Source organism: Propithecus coquereli, unplaced genomic scaffold (assembly GCF_000956105.1).
Source record: "Propithecus coquereli isolate 6110/MARCELLA unplaced genomic scaffold, Pcoq_1.0 Scaffold1, whole genome shotgun sequence".
NCBI lineage: Eukaryota > Metazoa > Chordata > Mammalia > Primates > Indriidae > Propithecus > Propithecus coquereli.
In genome coordinates, this window is record NW_012133857.1 from 20,707,836 (window position 1) to 20,720,502 (window position 12,667).

At 54.3% G+C, this 12,667-nt stretch overlaps 1 protein-coding gene and 1 pseudogene across 2 annotated transcripts in view; one reads left to right on the plus strand and one right to left on the minus strand.

Moving 5' to 3' along the window:
* Positions 1–4,127: 4,127 nt before the first annotated feature.
* LOC105805281 lies at positions 4,128–4,526 on the plus strand (annotated as a pseudogene). Its single transcript, XR_001137201.1, has one exon. The product of XR_001137201.1 is annotated as a 60S ribosomal protein L13a pseudogene (transcript).
* A 1,958-nt stretch (positions 4,527–6,484) lies between these two features.
* The window catches only part of FAM3D (family with sequence similarity 3, member D), a 35,785-nt gene continuing 29,602 nt past the window's right edge, over positions 6,485–12,667 (minus strand). Inside the window, exons 8-10 of the mRNA XM_012641180.1 lie at positions 9,797–9,881; positions 8,955–9,081; positions 6,485–6,574 (exon numbers count right to left, since the gene is read on the minus strand). Coding sequence (XP_012496634.1) covers positions 6,485–6,574; positions 8,955–9,081; positions 9,797–9,881 — 302 coding nt within the window. The remainder of the gene's footprint in view (positions 6,575–8,954; positions 9,082–9,796; positions 9,882–12,667) is intronic.

Sequence of the window (12,667 nt, forward strand, 5' to 3'; positions counted from 1 at the left end):
TGGGAGGCTGTGGAAACTTTGGCACCCTCCCCTTTCTTCTAGCACAGCACCGGCACCGAGAAGGTGCTTGTGATACACACAGATGACTTATGGACTGGCAGCTGGCGAAGGGTCATGAATCAGACATTCTGGACCCAGCTTTGCCAATAGACCGAAATCCCCCATGGTCCACGGGGTCTGTCTATCTTGTCTCGCCTGTCTCTAGGGTCTCATTCCTGCTTCCTTCTCTCCCTGACAGCTCCTGCATCACGGCACCTCGCCCCACCTCAGGGCCTTTGCACTTGGCTATTCTCTCTGCCTGGAATTCGCCCTTCTGCCCCATACTTTGATCTTTCCATGTTTCTTTCCTTTTTTTTTTTTTTTGAGACAGGATCTTCCTCTGTCACCTGGGCTAGAATGCAGTGGTGTCATCATAGCTCACTGCAACCTCAAACTCCTGGGCTCAAGCGATCCTCCTGTCTTAGCCACCCAAGTAGCTGGGACTACAGGCTTATGCCAACACGTCCGGATAATTTTTCTATTTTTCGTAGAGGTGGGGTCTCACTCTTGCTCAGGCTGGTCTCAAACTCCTGACTTCAAGTGATCTTCCCAGAGTGCTAGGATTACAGGCGTGAGCCACCGCGCCCAGCTGTTTCTTTCCTTTTTTATCTCTCAGACTCAATGAGAGAAGCCTTCTATGACCCCCTGTGCAAAGCAGCCTCCCAGGCCCTCCGTTTATTACCTTTTATAGCATTTATCAGCTACTGGAATGATATTTCTGTGTTTATTACCTGTCTTCCCTGCTTGGAATGGCAGCTCCCCAAAGCTGGGACCTGGTCTGTCTTATTCGTCAGTTTATCCCCTGCGTCTAGAACAGTGTAGTCACTCAACAAATGCTGGTGGAAGAACACATGATGGAGGATTAAATGAAATAGGCTAAGAACGCAGAGTGCTTAGCACAGCCCTGGCTCATCGTAGGTGCTCACTTAGTTATTAATACTGTTGTTATTGTTGTTACTGTATTTCCTCCAACACCCACAACCCCTCCAGCCAACTTCTTCCTCTGCCCCTTCTCCTGAGTCCAGCCCTGCCTCAGCTGTCCCCAGGCCTCCTCTGCCTGTTCCAGTCATGACTTGGGCACAGCTTGTGACTTCCTGCAGTAAGGAGAGTCCACAAAATTGTAAAGGGCAATGACTAAATTGGCTGTCAGCTGGAGCAGTAAAAATGCTGTAAGTCAACCCTGAAGATCAAGCTCCTTTGGCAGCCATTCCATAATTATCCACCAGCTTGGCTCTTGGTGGGATGGGAGGAGAGAAAAAGAATTTTACACACTTGTTAATATTTTCCATCTGCTTGCAGTCCTGCTGAACTATGACTTAGTGCTGCGCCGAAAGCCCAGCTCCTGGCGGGACGAGGTTTTGAATGCAGCGTTCAGACCACGCAGTACGGGCAGGAGGAACGGGGGTGGAGGCCCCACAGCCCAGCACAGCACCTGGCACAGGGGAGGCAGTGGGAATACTACCCAGATGATTTATGGAGTGAAGAGGTGGAGGGCCAGGGATCAGGCATTTTAGATTCATCTTCGCCCATCTCACTGTGCGGTCTGGGCACACCTCTTAGCCTCTCTCTCTCTCCATCCGCACAATGGAATAAACCCCTGCTCCTCCCTGACCCGCAGCCTCGTGGCAGGAAGCAAGGCTCACAAAGTGTGAGGGGCTACACGAAGAGGAGTTCCTAGTCCCCAAGCCCACTTCCCCGCCATGATGATGGTGGATGTGGAGAATGTTGACTCAGGTTTGGTGCGACCTTCAAACGTCTTGAGAATTGTTCAGGAGGAGCAGGTTGTGGAGTACGGAGAGGAGGGACAGGGAGGAGGGAGAAGAGGAGAAGAGGGAGGAGGGAGATGAGGGGAAGGAGGAGAAGGAGGAGGAGGAGGAGGAGGGAGAGGAGGGGGAGAAACATTATTTGCCTCAGAGTAGTTTTAGTTTCTGTTCTATGTAGTGATGCAGACAGCCTGGGATTCCAATCTTTATTCTGAAGCTTCTTATCTGTATGACTTTGGACAAGTCACTTGGCCTCTCTGAGCCTCGTTTTCCTCATGTGTAAAAGGGGATAACAAGGTTCCCGGCCCCAGAATGAGGGGCTGTGAGGATGAAATGAGGTAATTCATGTAAAGCTCTGAGCAGAGCACCCAGAAACGGCAATTCTCCGTAGAAGTTAGTGTTGCTGTTACTGTGCTGTTAATACGATAATACAAATGACAGATCCGCTGCTCAGGGGGACGTCCCAGACAACCAGTTCAGCAAGCACTGGGCCATCCCCCAAGAGGCGGGAGGGTTGGGGAAGCCTTGCAGCCCTCCCCTTTCTAGCTCGGGCTGCCACCTACTGGCGAGGACCAGAACTACAGCTCTGGAAAGTTCCGGCTGAGGCGGGGGGAACAGATACATGCCCCTCACTGCCCGCTCCCCACTCCCCGGCTCGGGTGGGGGGCGCGTTGTTAGGGAGAGGGGAGGTAAACACAAGCCCCCAGTTCTGAGGCCATGATTAGCTTGCAGAGATTCCTGAGGCTGGTCCACCCCAATGAGAAAATTAGTCCCAAGTCTTATCCATTTTACTTTCTGAGTATCCAGGGACGGCCCCCCTTCCCCATCCCCGTGCCCCCTCCTGGTCTAGGCCACCACCCTCTCTCCCCGATGGTACAGCAGCTTCCTCACTGGCCTCCCTGCCTCCACTCCGTTCTCTGCACGGCGGCCAGGAATTTTTCCAAAAATGCAGATCTGATGATGCCACAACCCAGCTTAAATCTCTCAGTGTGTCCCCTGCCCAGGGACAACGTCCAAGCCCTCTGCCCGGCTCACAGGGCCCCTCAGCTCTCACCCCCCAACTCAGCCCTGTCCCCCGCCCTCTGCCTCTCCCTGGCCTGACTCGCTCCTGCCTCCCCTTTGGCTTTCCCAGGGCTCAGTGTGGATGCTGCTTCCTCCCGATGCCTTCCCAGACCCCACAGCGGGGGTAGGGCCGCAGCTTCTCCTCCCGGGCAGCCCTCATTAAGCCTCATGCCCGCCTGCGCAGGGAAGGTATCTGGTTTTCTCCGCTGCAGGACTCCCAGTGCCTGCCCGCCCCCGAGGCCCACAAGTGAGGAAGAGCCTCGAGTGAGGAAACTGCCTCTTAATGGGGACGTAGACCCAACTCCCTGCAGTCAGGTTCTCCGGCTCTCTGTCCTGACCTAAGGCCGAGCTGACCTGGGAATCCCTAGAGTGGCAAAAATGTCCTAAAAATGATGTTGACAGTCTGATGGGTGTTTGCACTTTCGTGCTGTGCGCCCCAGGGAGGCCCAGGGCTGGCTGGAGAATGCGGTCTCCGTGGCGGGTTTTGGAGGAACAACTGATGGCCCATTGGACTTTTGTAACGGTGTCGTCTCAGCCCTGCACCTTGTCAAGGAGGAGGAGGTGGGAGGGGCGTGATCTACAGTCGTGTTCCCCAGAGTGGTATAGCACCTGGCTTCGTCCACAGGCTCCTCGGCCTGCGGCTCCCTCCACCTGAGCCTTTCAGGGACTGGCCCTGTTTGTGACAATACTTACTGCAGAGACCCGGAGGTTGGAGGTCGCATGTCCCAGCCCCGGCTCAGGCAGAGCCCCACCCAGGTGGCAATGCCCACAACCTCTCTTAGGACGGGTCCCCCAGAAGGCACCTTTGGGATGAGGATTCTCATGCAGGTGATTTTTTAAGGTCTGGCCCCTGAATAGAGAGACGCCAGGAGTGGAGGAGCAGGAAGGGGCAGGGGAGGCGGCCATGCAAGGAGACGCTTTCAGGCCAAGTCCCAGCTTCAGCCTGATCCTCCTAGGAACCCTGGAATGTAAATTACACCTCCTGGTTGTCCCGCCCTGACACAAGGAGCCTGGCTAAGGACCACCCTGGGGTGCTGGGAACTCCCTGGCACTTCCCTGCCTTCTCTTTGTATTAACATTTGTGAGCAAAGAAGGCGCCAGTAGCCCGAAGACAGTTCTCCAAAGAAGCGTTCAGACTGACCATCAGAAGTGAAAGCTGGATAAGTCTACATGCACTACCATCTGAGGCCACCGTCTGCCTGCCCTGGTGGGGGAGGGTAGGTGTCCCTTTGAGCCGCCCTGAGCAAGCCTGCCATCCCCTTCCCTAGGGCATGCTGCCCCACAAGACTAAGCGAGGCCAGGCTGCCCTGGACCGCCTCAAGGTGTTTGATGGGATCCCACTGCCCTATGACAAGAAAAAGCGGATGGTGGTTCCAGCTGCCCTCAAGGTTGTGCGTCTGAAGCCTACGAGAAAGTTTGACTACCTGGGGAGCCTGGCTCATGAGGTTGGCTGGAAGTACCAGGCTGTGACAGCCACCCTGGAGGAGAAGAGGAAGAACGCCAAGATCCACTACCGGAAGAAAATGCAGCTCATGAGGCTACGGAAACAGGCCGAAAAGAATGTGGAGAAGAAAATTGACAAATACACAGAGGTCCTCAAGACCCATGGACTCCTAGTCTGAGCCCAATAAAGACTTTATTCCTCAAAAAAAAAAAAAAAAAGAGTGAAAGCTGGGAGGGCCCTCTGTGCTCCAGTGTGCTGCCTTTCCAAGCTCCCTGGTCTCCGGGAGACCCTTTCCGCAATTGTCTGAGTGAGCCAGTTGATGTGTTCTTGTCTTCTTTAAAGTGCCGTGCAATGCAGCTTCTAGAACAGTTCCTGTGCATCTTTTCTTACAACCAGGTGGCTAAACCATGTCCTCTTAAAATAGTGGCCACTGCCAGGAACTCTCTGCCTAGCCCTGTCTCTGGCTGTGAGCTCACTTTAGAAGTCTTTATTGGTTCTTTTAAAATTTTATAAGGTACTTTTGCTTGTTGTAAAGAAAAGTTTCCAAACATACAAATGTGTTCATGGGAATGATGGAAATTTCCTGCCACCTTCATTCCCAGAGCGGTTTCTGGCCAGGAGTTTTTCCAAGGATTATACGGATGTGGGTGTAAATGGTTATTGGGGGCTGCCAGCAAGCTCCCCCTTGTATCCCTGAGGGTGACTGAGGGTGGGTGGGGAGCTATGGGATTGGCGGGGTGGCTGGCGGGCACCTTCAGCCGACTTCCTCGGCCAAGCCTGCTCACAGCCGTCCCCCCAGGCACTGGGCCTTGATTCAGACTCCACTGCTACGTAGCCCATGCCCCAGCCCGCCATGGCCCCACACTCTGTGCTCCTCTCTGCCCCGGCCCTCTGGGCCCATTTGCGGCCCTCCTTGTCCCCAGGACTTGGGAACTGTGAGCCCCAAGACACTGGTGGGCATTTGCACTCGGACCGGGAGCTGCTTCTCCATGAGGTTTGCAGTCTCCCCAGCACACACCCTGGGGCTGAGCACCAGTGCTTTCTGCTCCTGTGCCCCCGTCCCGGGACGCGCTGGGCACTGGGCCCTTCTGAGACTGCAGGCAGGTCTTGGCACTGTATCCCTTGGGCCTTCCACGTCAGTGTGCCCCAGCGTTGCTGTGAAGCCACAGGTGACCACTCTTCCTAGGTAGGGCATACGACAAGTGCCTAGCAATTCACCTTACCCCCAACACCAGCAGCCCCAACAACGGCTGATGGTAGTTGGTGGATGAATACCCCAGCTCCCTCAGCCCACGGGGGGCTGTTCTACACGGACTCCTAGAGGCTCCTGGCAGGGTTGAGCCCCAGTCACCCGCAGTGGTAGCTGGGTTGATAACACGCCCTTTATTGGCTGCCCTCCCTTCCCTGTCTCAGCCCCTCAGTCCCCTACTGTGTTTCCTAGAATCACTGTCAGCGTCTGCTTCCAGCGACCGCGGAGGCGGCCAGGGTGTCTCCCTGTTCTCTCCCCTCGGTCTCAGATCTGCCGTCTCCTCTCCCTCTCCCGCTCCGGGTTTTCTCCGGCTCTCGTTCAAGCAGCCGGTAATGACGCTGTCCTCTGTGTCCTGTCCTCCAGCTGACTCTGTTACCTCCATCTTACACATGACACCGGGGACCAAGAATTCCTCCACACCTAAGGGTGATCCCTGCAACGCCGAGCTGCTTCCCGGCTGCCTGACGGTGTGCCCGAAGCTGTCGCCGAGCCATCCAAACCCGTGGCCCAAGCTAGCTGAGTCTAGACCAGTTCAGTCCCAGGGAGAAACGTGGAAACTTGAGTGGTCGGAAAGTTTGTTCAAAATCAACAAAAATAAAATTTAATTTTGCTCCAGTGTGGGCAGCCAGTCCTTCCTCAGGACTGACCATCATCAGCGTCCCTGACGAAGGCACACCTGTTCTCTCCACAGACGGCTGTCCCAGAAGGACCCTCTGAGGCTGGCCGTCTCCCAGGCAGGACCCGTCTGCCCAGCGGGAGGGTTTTGTTTCCAGAGAGAGGAAGCGGTCACAGTGCTCCAGACCATCAGACTTTCCTTCGTGCTGCCGGTGTCCACTCCTCTTCCTCCTCGGCCCCTGCCAGGGCTCTGGCTCCTAAGGCAGGCAGGGGCTTCCTCAGGCCCCCGGCCCAGGGAGAGCCACAGCCACCCTAAGCTGTCTTCAGGGGCACGCAGCCCTCCAGCTCCAGCAGCTCCGGCCAGCCCTCGTATTTGTTCGTTTCTGGGTTGTTCTTTAAGAACTAGAGAGAGAGAAGACAGAGAAACACAGACAATGGGGGAGGCTGTATAGGACCCACACCTGCCCGTGCGTTGTGCTTTAAAACCTAAGTGCCTCACTCACTCCATCCTCACCATAGCCCTGTGGGGGGCGGGGTGTTGGATACTACTGACCCATTTCACAGATGGGGAAACTGAGGCTCAGAGAGGGGGTGCAACTTGTCTAAGGTCTCAGAGATGGGATCAGAGCCCAGTTACTGCTATCATGCCCTGTGGGGTCACTAAGTGTTGGGGGAGGGGGCTTGGAGAGCCTTAGCCCCTTCCCCCAATTCTCCATCAGCCCCCCAGGACACCCTAAATAACAATAATAGCAATAATAAAAGGAAGACTCCTAGCAATTCTTGAGCACTTGCTCTATGCCAGGTGCTGTTCTGAAATGCCATATGTATTTAATCTGCGCAGTGGGCCTACAGAGCGAGCGCTGTTACCACCCCATTCCACAGATGGGAAAACCAAGGCACAGAGGGCCAAGGTCACTGCCTGTGCTCACCCAGGTGGTAAGTGGTGGAACCACTGTGTAATATTAATTAATACTAGTAATAAATATATGAAGAGAACAAAATCAGTTGAGGTCGTGTCTAAAATACTCAGGTTTAGTTTATGAAAGAAAAAATGTAAATGGCAAAATCTCCTGTTGGGATAATTATAGTTGACCCTTAGGAAGGAAAAAAGGAATTCACCTGAATACTGCTTCTCTGAAACCCAGTTTCCCACGCATGGGAACAAAGGACACATTGGTTTAGTCACTGGTGGTCTTTGGTTTATTTTCGGATAGTGAGTCCTGGTGAACCGATCATGAACAGGTAAAAGTCGGTGCTGAGTTTCCTGTGCTTGCGGACTTCCTACATGCTGCCTTGGCTGGGTTTGGTGGGTCTGGTGCCTGCGCTTCTGGGCAGCCCAGCACCCGCCTGCTGGTGCGGCCTCGGGCCTCTCCCTAGAGCCCCTCCCAGCACCCTCAGATGCAGGCTACATGGAACTATTCCTTACTTTAAAAAAACAAACACATTCTCTTAGAAACTCACACATACAAACCAAACCAATATTTTCCAGACAAGGAAAAAAAAATCCTTCCAGCCCAGCATGTGTCCCCACATGTGCCCCTCTCTGCCTCTCCCAGCCCCGGCCCCAGGCTGCTGCGCCTCCCCCCACCTGCCGACTGGACGCGTTTCCCTTCCACGGAGTTCTGCACACCTGGCCAGGGAGGCTGCTCTAAACGGATAAGGACAGGAGCGTTTGTGGAGGCAGGTGCAGCTGTGTGGGAAAGGCGGCCGCATCCTGAGGGGTTCTGGGCCCCGAGCAAGCTGGTGAGAAACTCTCCAAGTCTCTGGTTTCTCATCTGTGAGATGAGAACACAAGTGACCCTGCTCATGACTTGTTCAGCGCGTGTCTGCACCGCACAAGCGCCAGCTGAGTGCTCGTCTTTCTTATTGTCAGTCTGATCTTGCCACTCTCCTGATCAGGCCTCCCAAGGCTCCCCACTGCCCTCGGGTCAGAGTCTGCTCTGCTCAGTGTCCCATATGTTGAAGTCTTGACCCTTATCTCCCTGTCTTGGGATCTGGGCAGAGACAAATGCTCTCACCACCGGAGACCGGCCTACGTCACGCTGGGGAAGGCCTGGCCCATTCTCCCAGGTTTCTGGAATTGCTTCACACTGGAGATGGACAGATGGGGACAGAAGTCACAGCATTTCCCTGGGGACCTTCAGGGAACTGCCAACTCCCTCCTTCCTCCAGCGGGTGCTCCTCAGGGCCACCCCATGCTACGTCCCCCACCCCCCGACTCCTTCCACAGGCCCATGGAGGCTCTTTCCATTTCCCTGCTGGCTGCAGGTTCACTTTCTCCACAGGAAGCTTAGAAAGGACTCAGGGCTCCCCTGGTCCAAACCTTTCCTTTTACAGGTGGGGACACTGAGGCCTGGAGGGGGAAGGGCAGGCCAAGGTCACAGCTGGGACCGGCAGCCAGGCGTCCTGCCCTGCTCCGGCTCCCTTGCCCCTCACACAGCCGGCATTTCTGCGTGTCTGTCTCTTTCATCCATGCCTCACTTTCCCTTCGTCCTTATTTTCTCCTTTTCCTTCTCTTATCTGGCACTTATCCACATAGCAACGCATTCACATATGGCCCACCTTTTGCAAAATGGCCAAGGCAGCTTCCCTCTGGGGCCCACCCAGTCGGACCTCCCTGCCCTTTGGAGCGAATGACAACCGGGTGATGCTCCCCAGAGACTCCTCTCAACAAGGCCCGTGGTGGGTGACTGTCCTTCCCGCCCCCACCCGGCTCCTCATCCGTCCATCCCTGCTGCCCTCCACCCTCTGCGCGGGCACGGGGCAGTGGCCAGGAACCCACCTGCTCAAAGGGGCTTTTGTTCTTGAGGTCTTTGGCCCCTAAGAAGACCCAGCTGTCCCGGAAGCCCAGCTGATTTGCGTAGGAACTCCCCAAATTGGAGAAGAGCTGCCTGATTTCTTTATTCATTCTGCAGAGGACCAGAGAGGATGGTCAGGGTGCAGGGGTGGCTCGGAGGGGCACCGGGTGTCGGGCTAAGAGCAGGGTGAGGTTCCCACCCTCTGCTGCCGCGTTCGTCATCTATCCTGGGCGGGGCGCGCAGAGACCAGGGCTGTGCTCGGGAAGGACAGAAGGAGGGGTCTGAGCCTTCCTCTCCAAAAGGGCCTTGGGTGCGGCTGGAGAGGTGCTAAAACAGCGCTCTTTCTGTTTACAAATATAATACACGTCCATTTGGAAAATACAGAACATGGCCAAGAAGCAACTAAAATATACAACCTCACCTCTTTCCCTTGACATAATCATCATCAACATTTTGATATATTGGTTTTTTTCCCTCACTGAGCACTAGAGAGTGAACGTTCTTCCATGTCCTAAATATTTTCTGCACCATCATTTTTGATGCAATAGATCTTCATGTATGCATATATAATATATCATATGTCACCATGTCATAATTTCTGTAACTGGTCAGCTATTATTGGACAGGGAGAACGTTTCCAGTTTTACACTGTTGTAACGGAGGCTGTGATGAACCTTCTAGTACATTCTTTGCACACTCATCTGATGATTTCCTCAGGATAAGTTGCCAGAGGTGGAGCTGGCAGGAGAGAGGACCGGGCATGCAGAGTTTGGAAGTATTTGGTTTTCATCACCACCTGGCCTGGCAGGTGGAGTTTTCTACTTACTTGGTCCCTGGGTCATCGTAGGAGGCCACCAGCACCAGGGTGCCCTCTGGAATTTCTTTAAGGAATTTCACCAGGACCTGAACATCTGGGGGAGGAAGGAAAATGAGGTGCTGGTCATTTAGGGGAAATGACTGCTGGTCATTCTCACTCTCTTCTACTGTCTAGGAGTGGCCTGGGGCAGGGGGACACTGAGCTCAGAAGCCAGGAGGAGGCAGCACCCGTGGGTGGAGCCCCCTGCAGCCTTTGCCTTGGGGGTGAGCAGTGAGCAGCGAGACATGATCTGCAACGGCTTCTGGACACTGGTGACTGTGTCCCATCGGGTGAGTATGATGTGCCACTGGGGGTGAGAACTACTGGTCAAAGGGCCCTTGTGGGCCTGCCCGTCAGGGGACCAGGCACCCTCATCCCTCAGGAACTCTGGGTTCTTTGCACACCCCTTGCTCCCTTCTACACTGGATGGTGCCCAGATTGTGCTGAGTTTAGAAGGAACACATATGGCGTCAGACAACCAACCTCACTGAGAGAGACGTGAGTCTACTGCAGCTCTCCTGCTACAACAAGAAGCAAGACTTCGTTTGTGTCTTTAATGCCTCCCTAACTTGCAGAGCTATTAATGTTAAACTGAGAGCAGGCCTAGGCTCGGCACCTGGGGAGGCAGCAGCTTCCAGCTCACTGTGAGGATGATGATTTGTTTCCGTTATCTTTATTTTTGTAACCACCTTCCCTGCATAATAAGTAATAATGGCTTTCTACTTAAGGCAGTAATACAGTTTCCTTTTAAGACATATTTATGACATATAAAAAAGGTAAGCCAATTTAAAGGAAAATACTAATAATGCAGATGGTATTCTAGATAGGGTACAACTTAAGAGGCTCTTGAATGGCTGAAGTTTGGGAAAGAATAGCCCCGTGGTTAAAGCAGGGACTATATGTGTCAAATGAGGATGAGTAATAGCCCCACTCATAGCATCTTTGTAAAGTGCAAATGTGACGATGACTTTCAGCATACCGTAAGTGCACTGCAGTGGAATTAAAATTTATTAGCAGGATTGGCTATGTAATTTGGGGGGCCTAGTGCAAAATGAAAATGAGGGGTCTTTTATTAAAAGCTTGAGAATTTCAAGACCGAGATGGCAAACCAAGTATGAGATTCTTCTAAGCACAGGACCCTGTGTCACTGCTCTGCCCACAGGTTCGAGGCCCACAGAGCCAGCCTTGATTCTTAGTATTCCAGTGGGGACCCCTTGGACCGAGGGGAAGAATCAACTCCTCAACGAAGGCCAGCTGCTGGCCGCCCAGTAACACAACCCCCCAGTCAGCCACTGCAGCTACTCGTCTGATGAAAGGCCCTGAACTTTCAGGACAAAAAGGGTGTGCCGGGAAAGCAGCATTCGTTCACTTGTGTCGTTAGCAGATATTACAGTCCAGTGCTGGTCTGATGTGGAAAGTGGATGTTTGGGGAAAAAGAAGTGTGCCTGCTGCTAATTATCACCGAGCTTTAAAAAGCCATGGTCCTCTTTTGTCTCCTGGGGGAAAGGGCTGCTTGCTCTCCAAATGCGTCTGTTTCTGGGTCTCCATCAGCCACGGTTATATCCAAGCTCATAATAAGGCATTTTAAAGCTTAGTTTAATCTTTAAACATTTTTTTCCCTTTTCATTCTGACAGATGACCTCCTTGCTTCCGAACCAGTGGGATGGAATGAGGGAGGCAGAAAGGGAAGAGAGACTAAATTGGCTTCCCTGGGCCCCTCCGCCAGCCGGGCTGGGCCGCCTCCCCGCAATTATTTCAGGTTATCATTGAATCCCCACATCACTCTTACGGAGTAAACACTGTGGTCACCTCTGTTCCACACGTAAAGACAGTGAGGCTCCAGAGGCGCTAGCGGCTTCGGGTCATGAGTCTGAAGTTTCTGCCTCCAGAGCTGGGCCTTCTCCACAGACCTGGCCCCAGGCCACCTGAACGTCTGCAGGCGCCCGGGCAGAGAATGAGTGAAGGCCTCTGGCCCTCAGCCCGTGGCCTGCCCCCCTCTCTTCTCAGCCCTGTCCCAGCTCCCTCCTGTGCCGGGAGGGCCTTGCACGCCTGCACGTGGACACCTCAGTGTGCGTGTCCAAGTTCCTCCCATGCCACCCTCCCACCCAGCTACCCCCGGCTGCCAGCTTGAGGGAGGGGCGCACCCGGGAACAGGCCTGCCTGGGCCCTGCTGCAGGCTCCAGGTTGGCACATCCTCTGGCCCCACAGACTCCTCACCCATGAGCTGGGGTGTAGCTTGGGGACGGCCAGGTAGGGTCCTCTGAAGTCCTGGGGCCAGGACAGGGTCGAGCTGCCCACCTCTGAGTGGTACCACAGACCACCTTCCTAACATTCCCCACTTCCCACAGCTCAGCACCTTCCTGTGTTTGCAAAGCTGAGAGGGTTCCTGCTCTTTGCTGCCTGATGACTCCCCTTTTTGGGCTCACGTGTTTAGGTGGGAGTAGGCAAGGTGGTTTTTCTCTGGGGGCTGAGGCAAAGATGGAGGGATTCAGGAGAGAGGAAACTCAGCTGTTGGCAGTAGCAAAGACCCTTCCACTCTGCGAGGGGCTTTCTGGGGTCAATGGTCACACATGCTCTGTACCCCATGGTGGCCAAGCCTGCAGCTGGCCCTGTGGTCTCAGGGAGGTGGAAGGGAAACTGCATCTAGCTGGGCTCCAACCAGGGGCTGGAGCTCAGCTCCTCTGCCCTGATGGAAACCAGTCCCTGTAGGGCCCAGATCTCTGCCTCCTGCTGCTTTCCACTCCTCCTGGAGCCTCCTGTGTCGGAGGGCGCTGGGGTTGGCATACCGGGCCTGGAACTGACTCCACCACGCTTTGAAAGATGCTGGGAATGCTGAGTGAG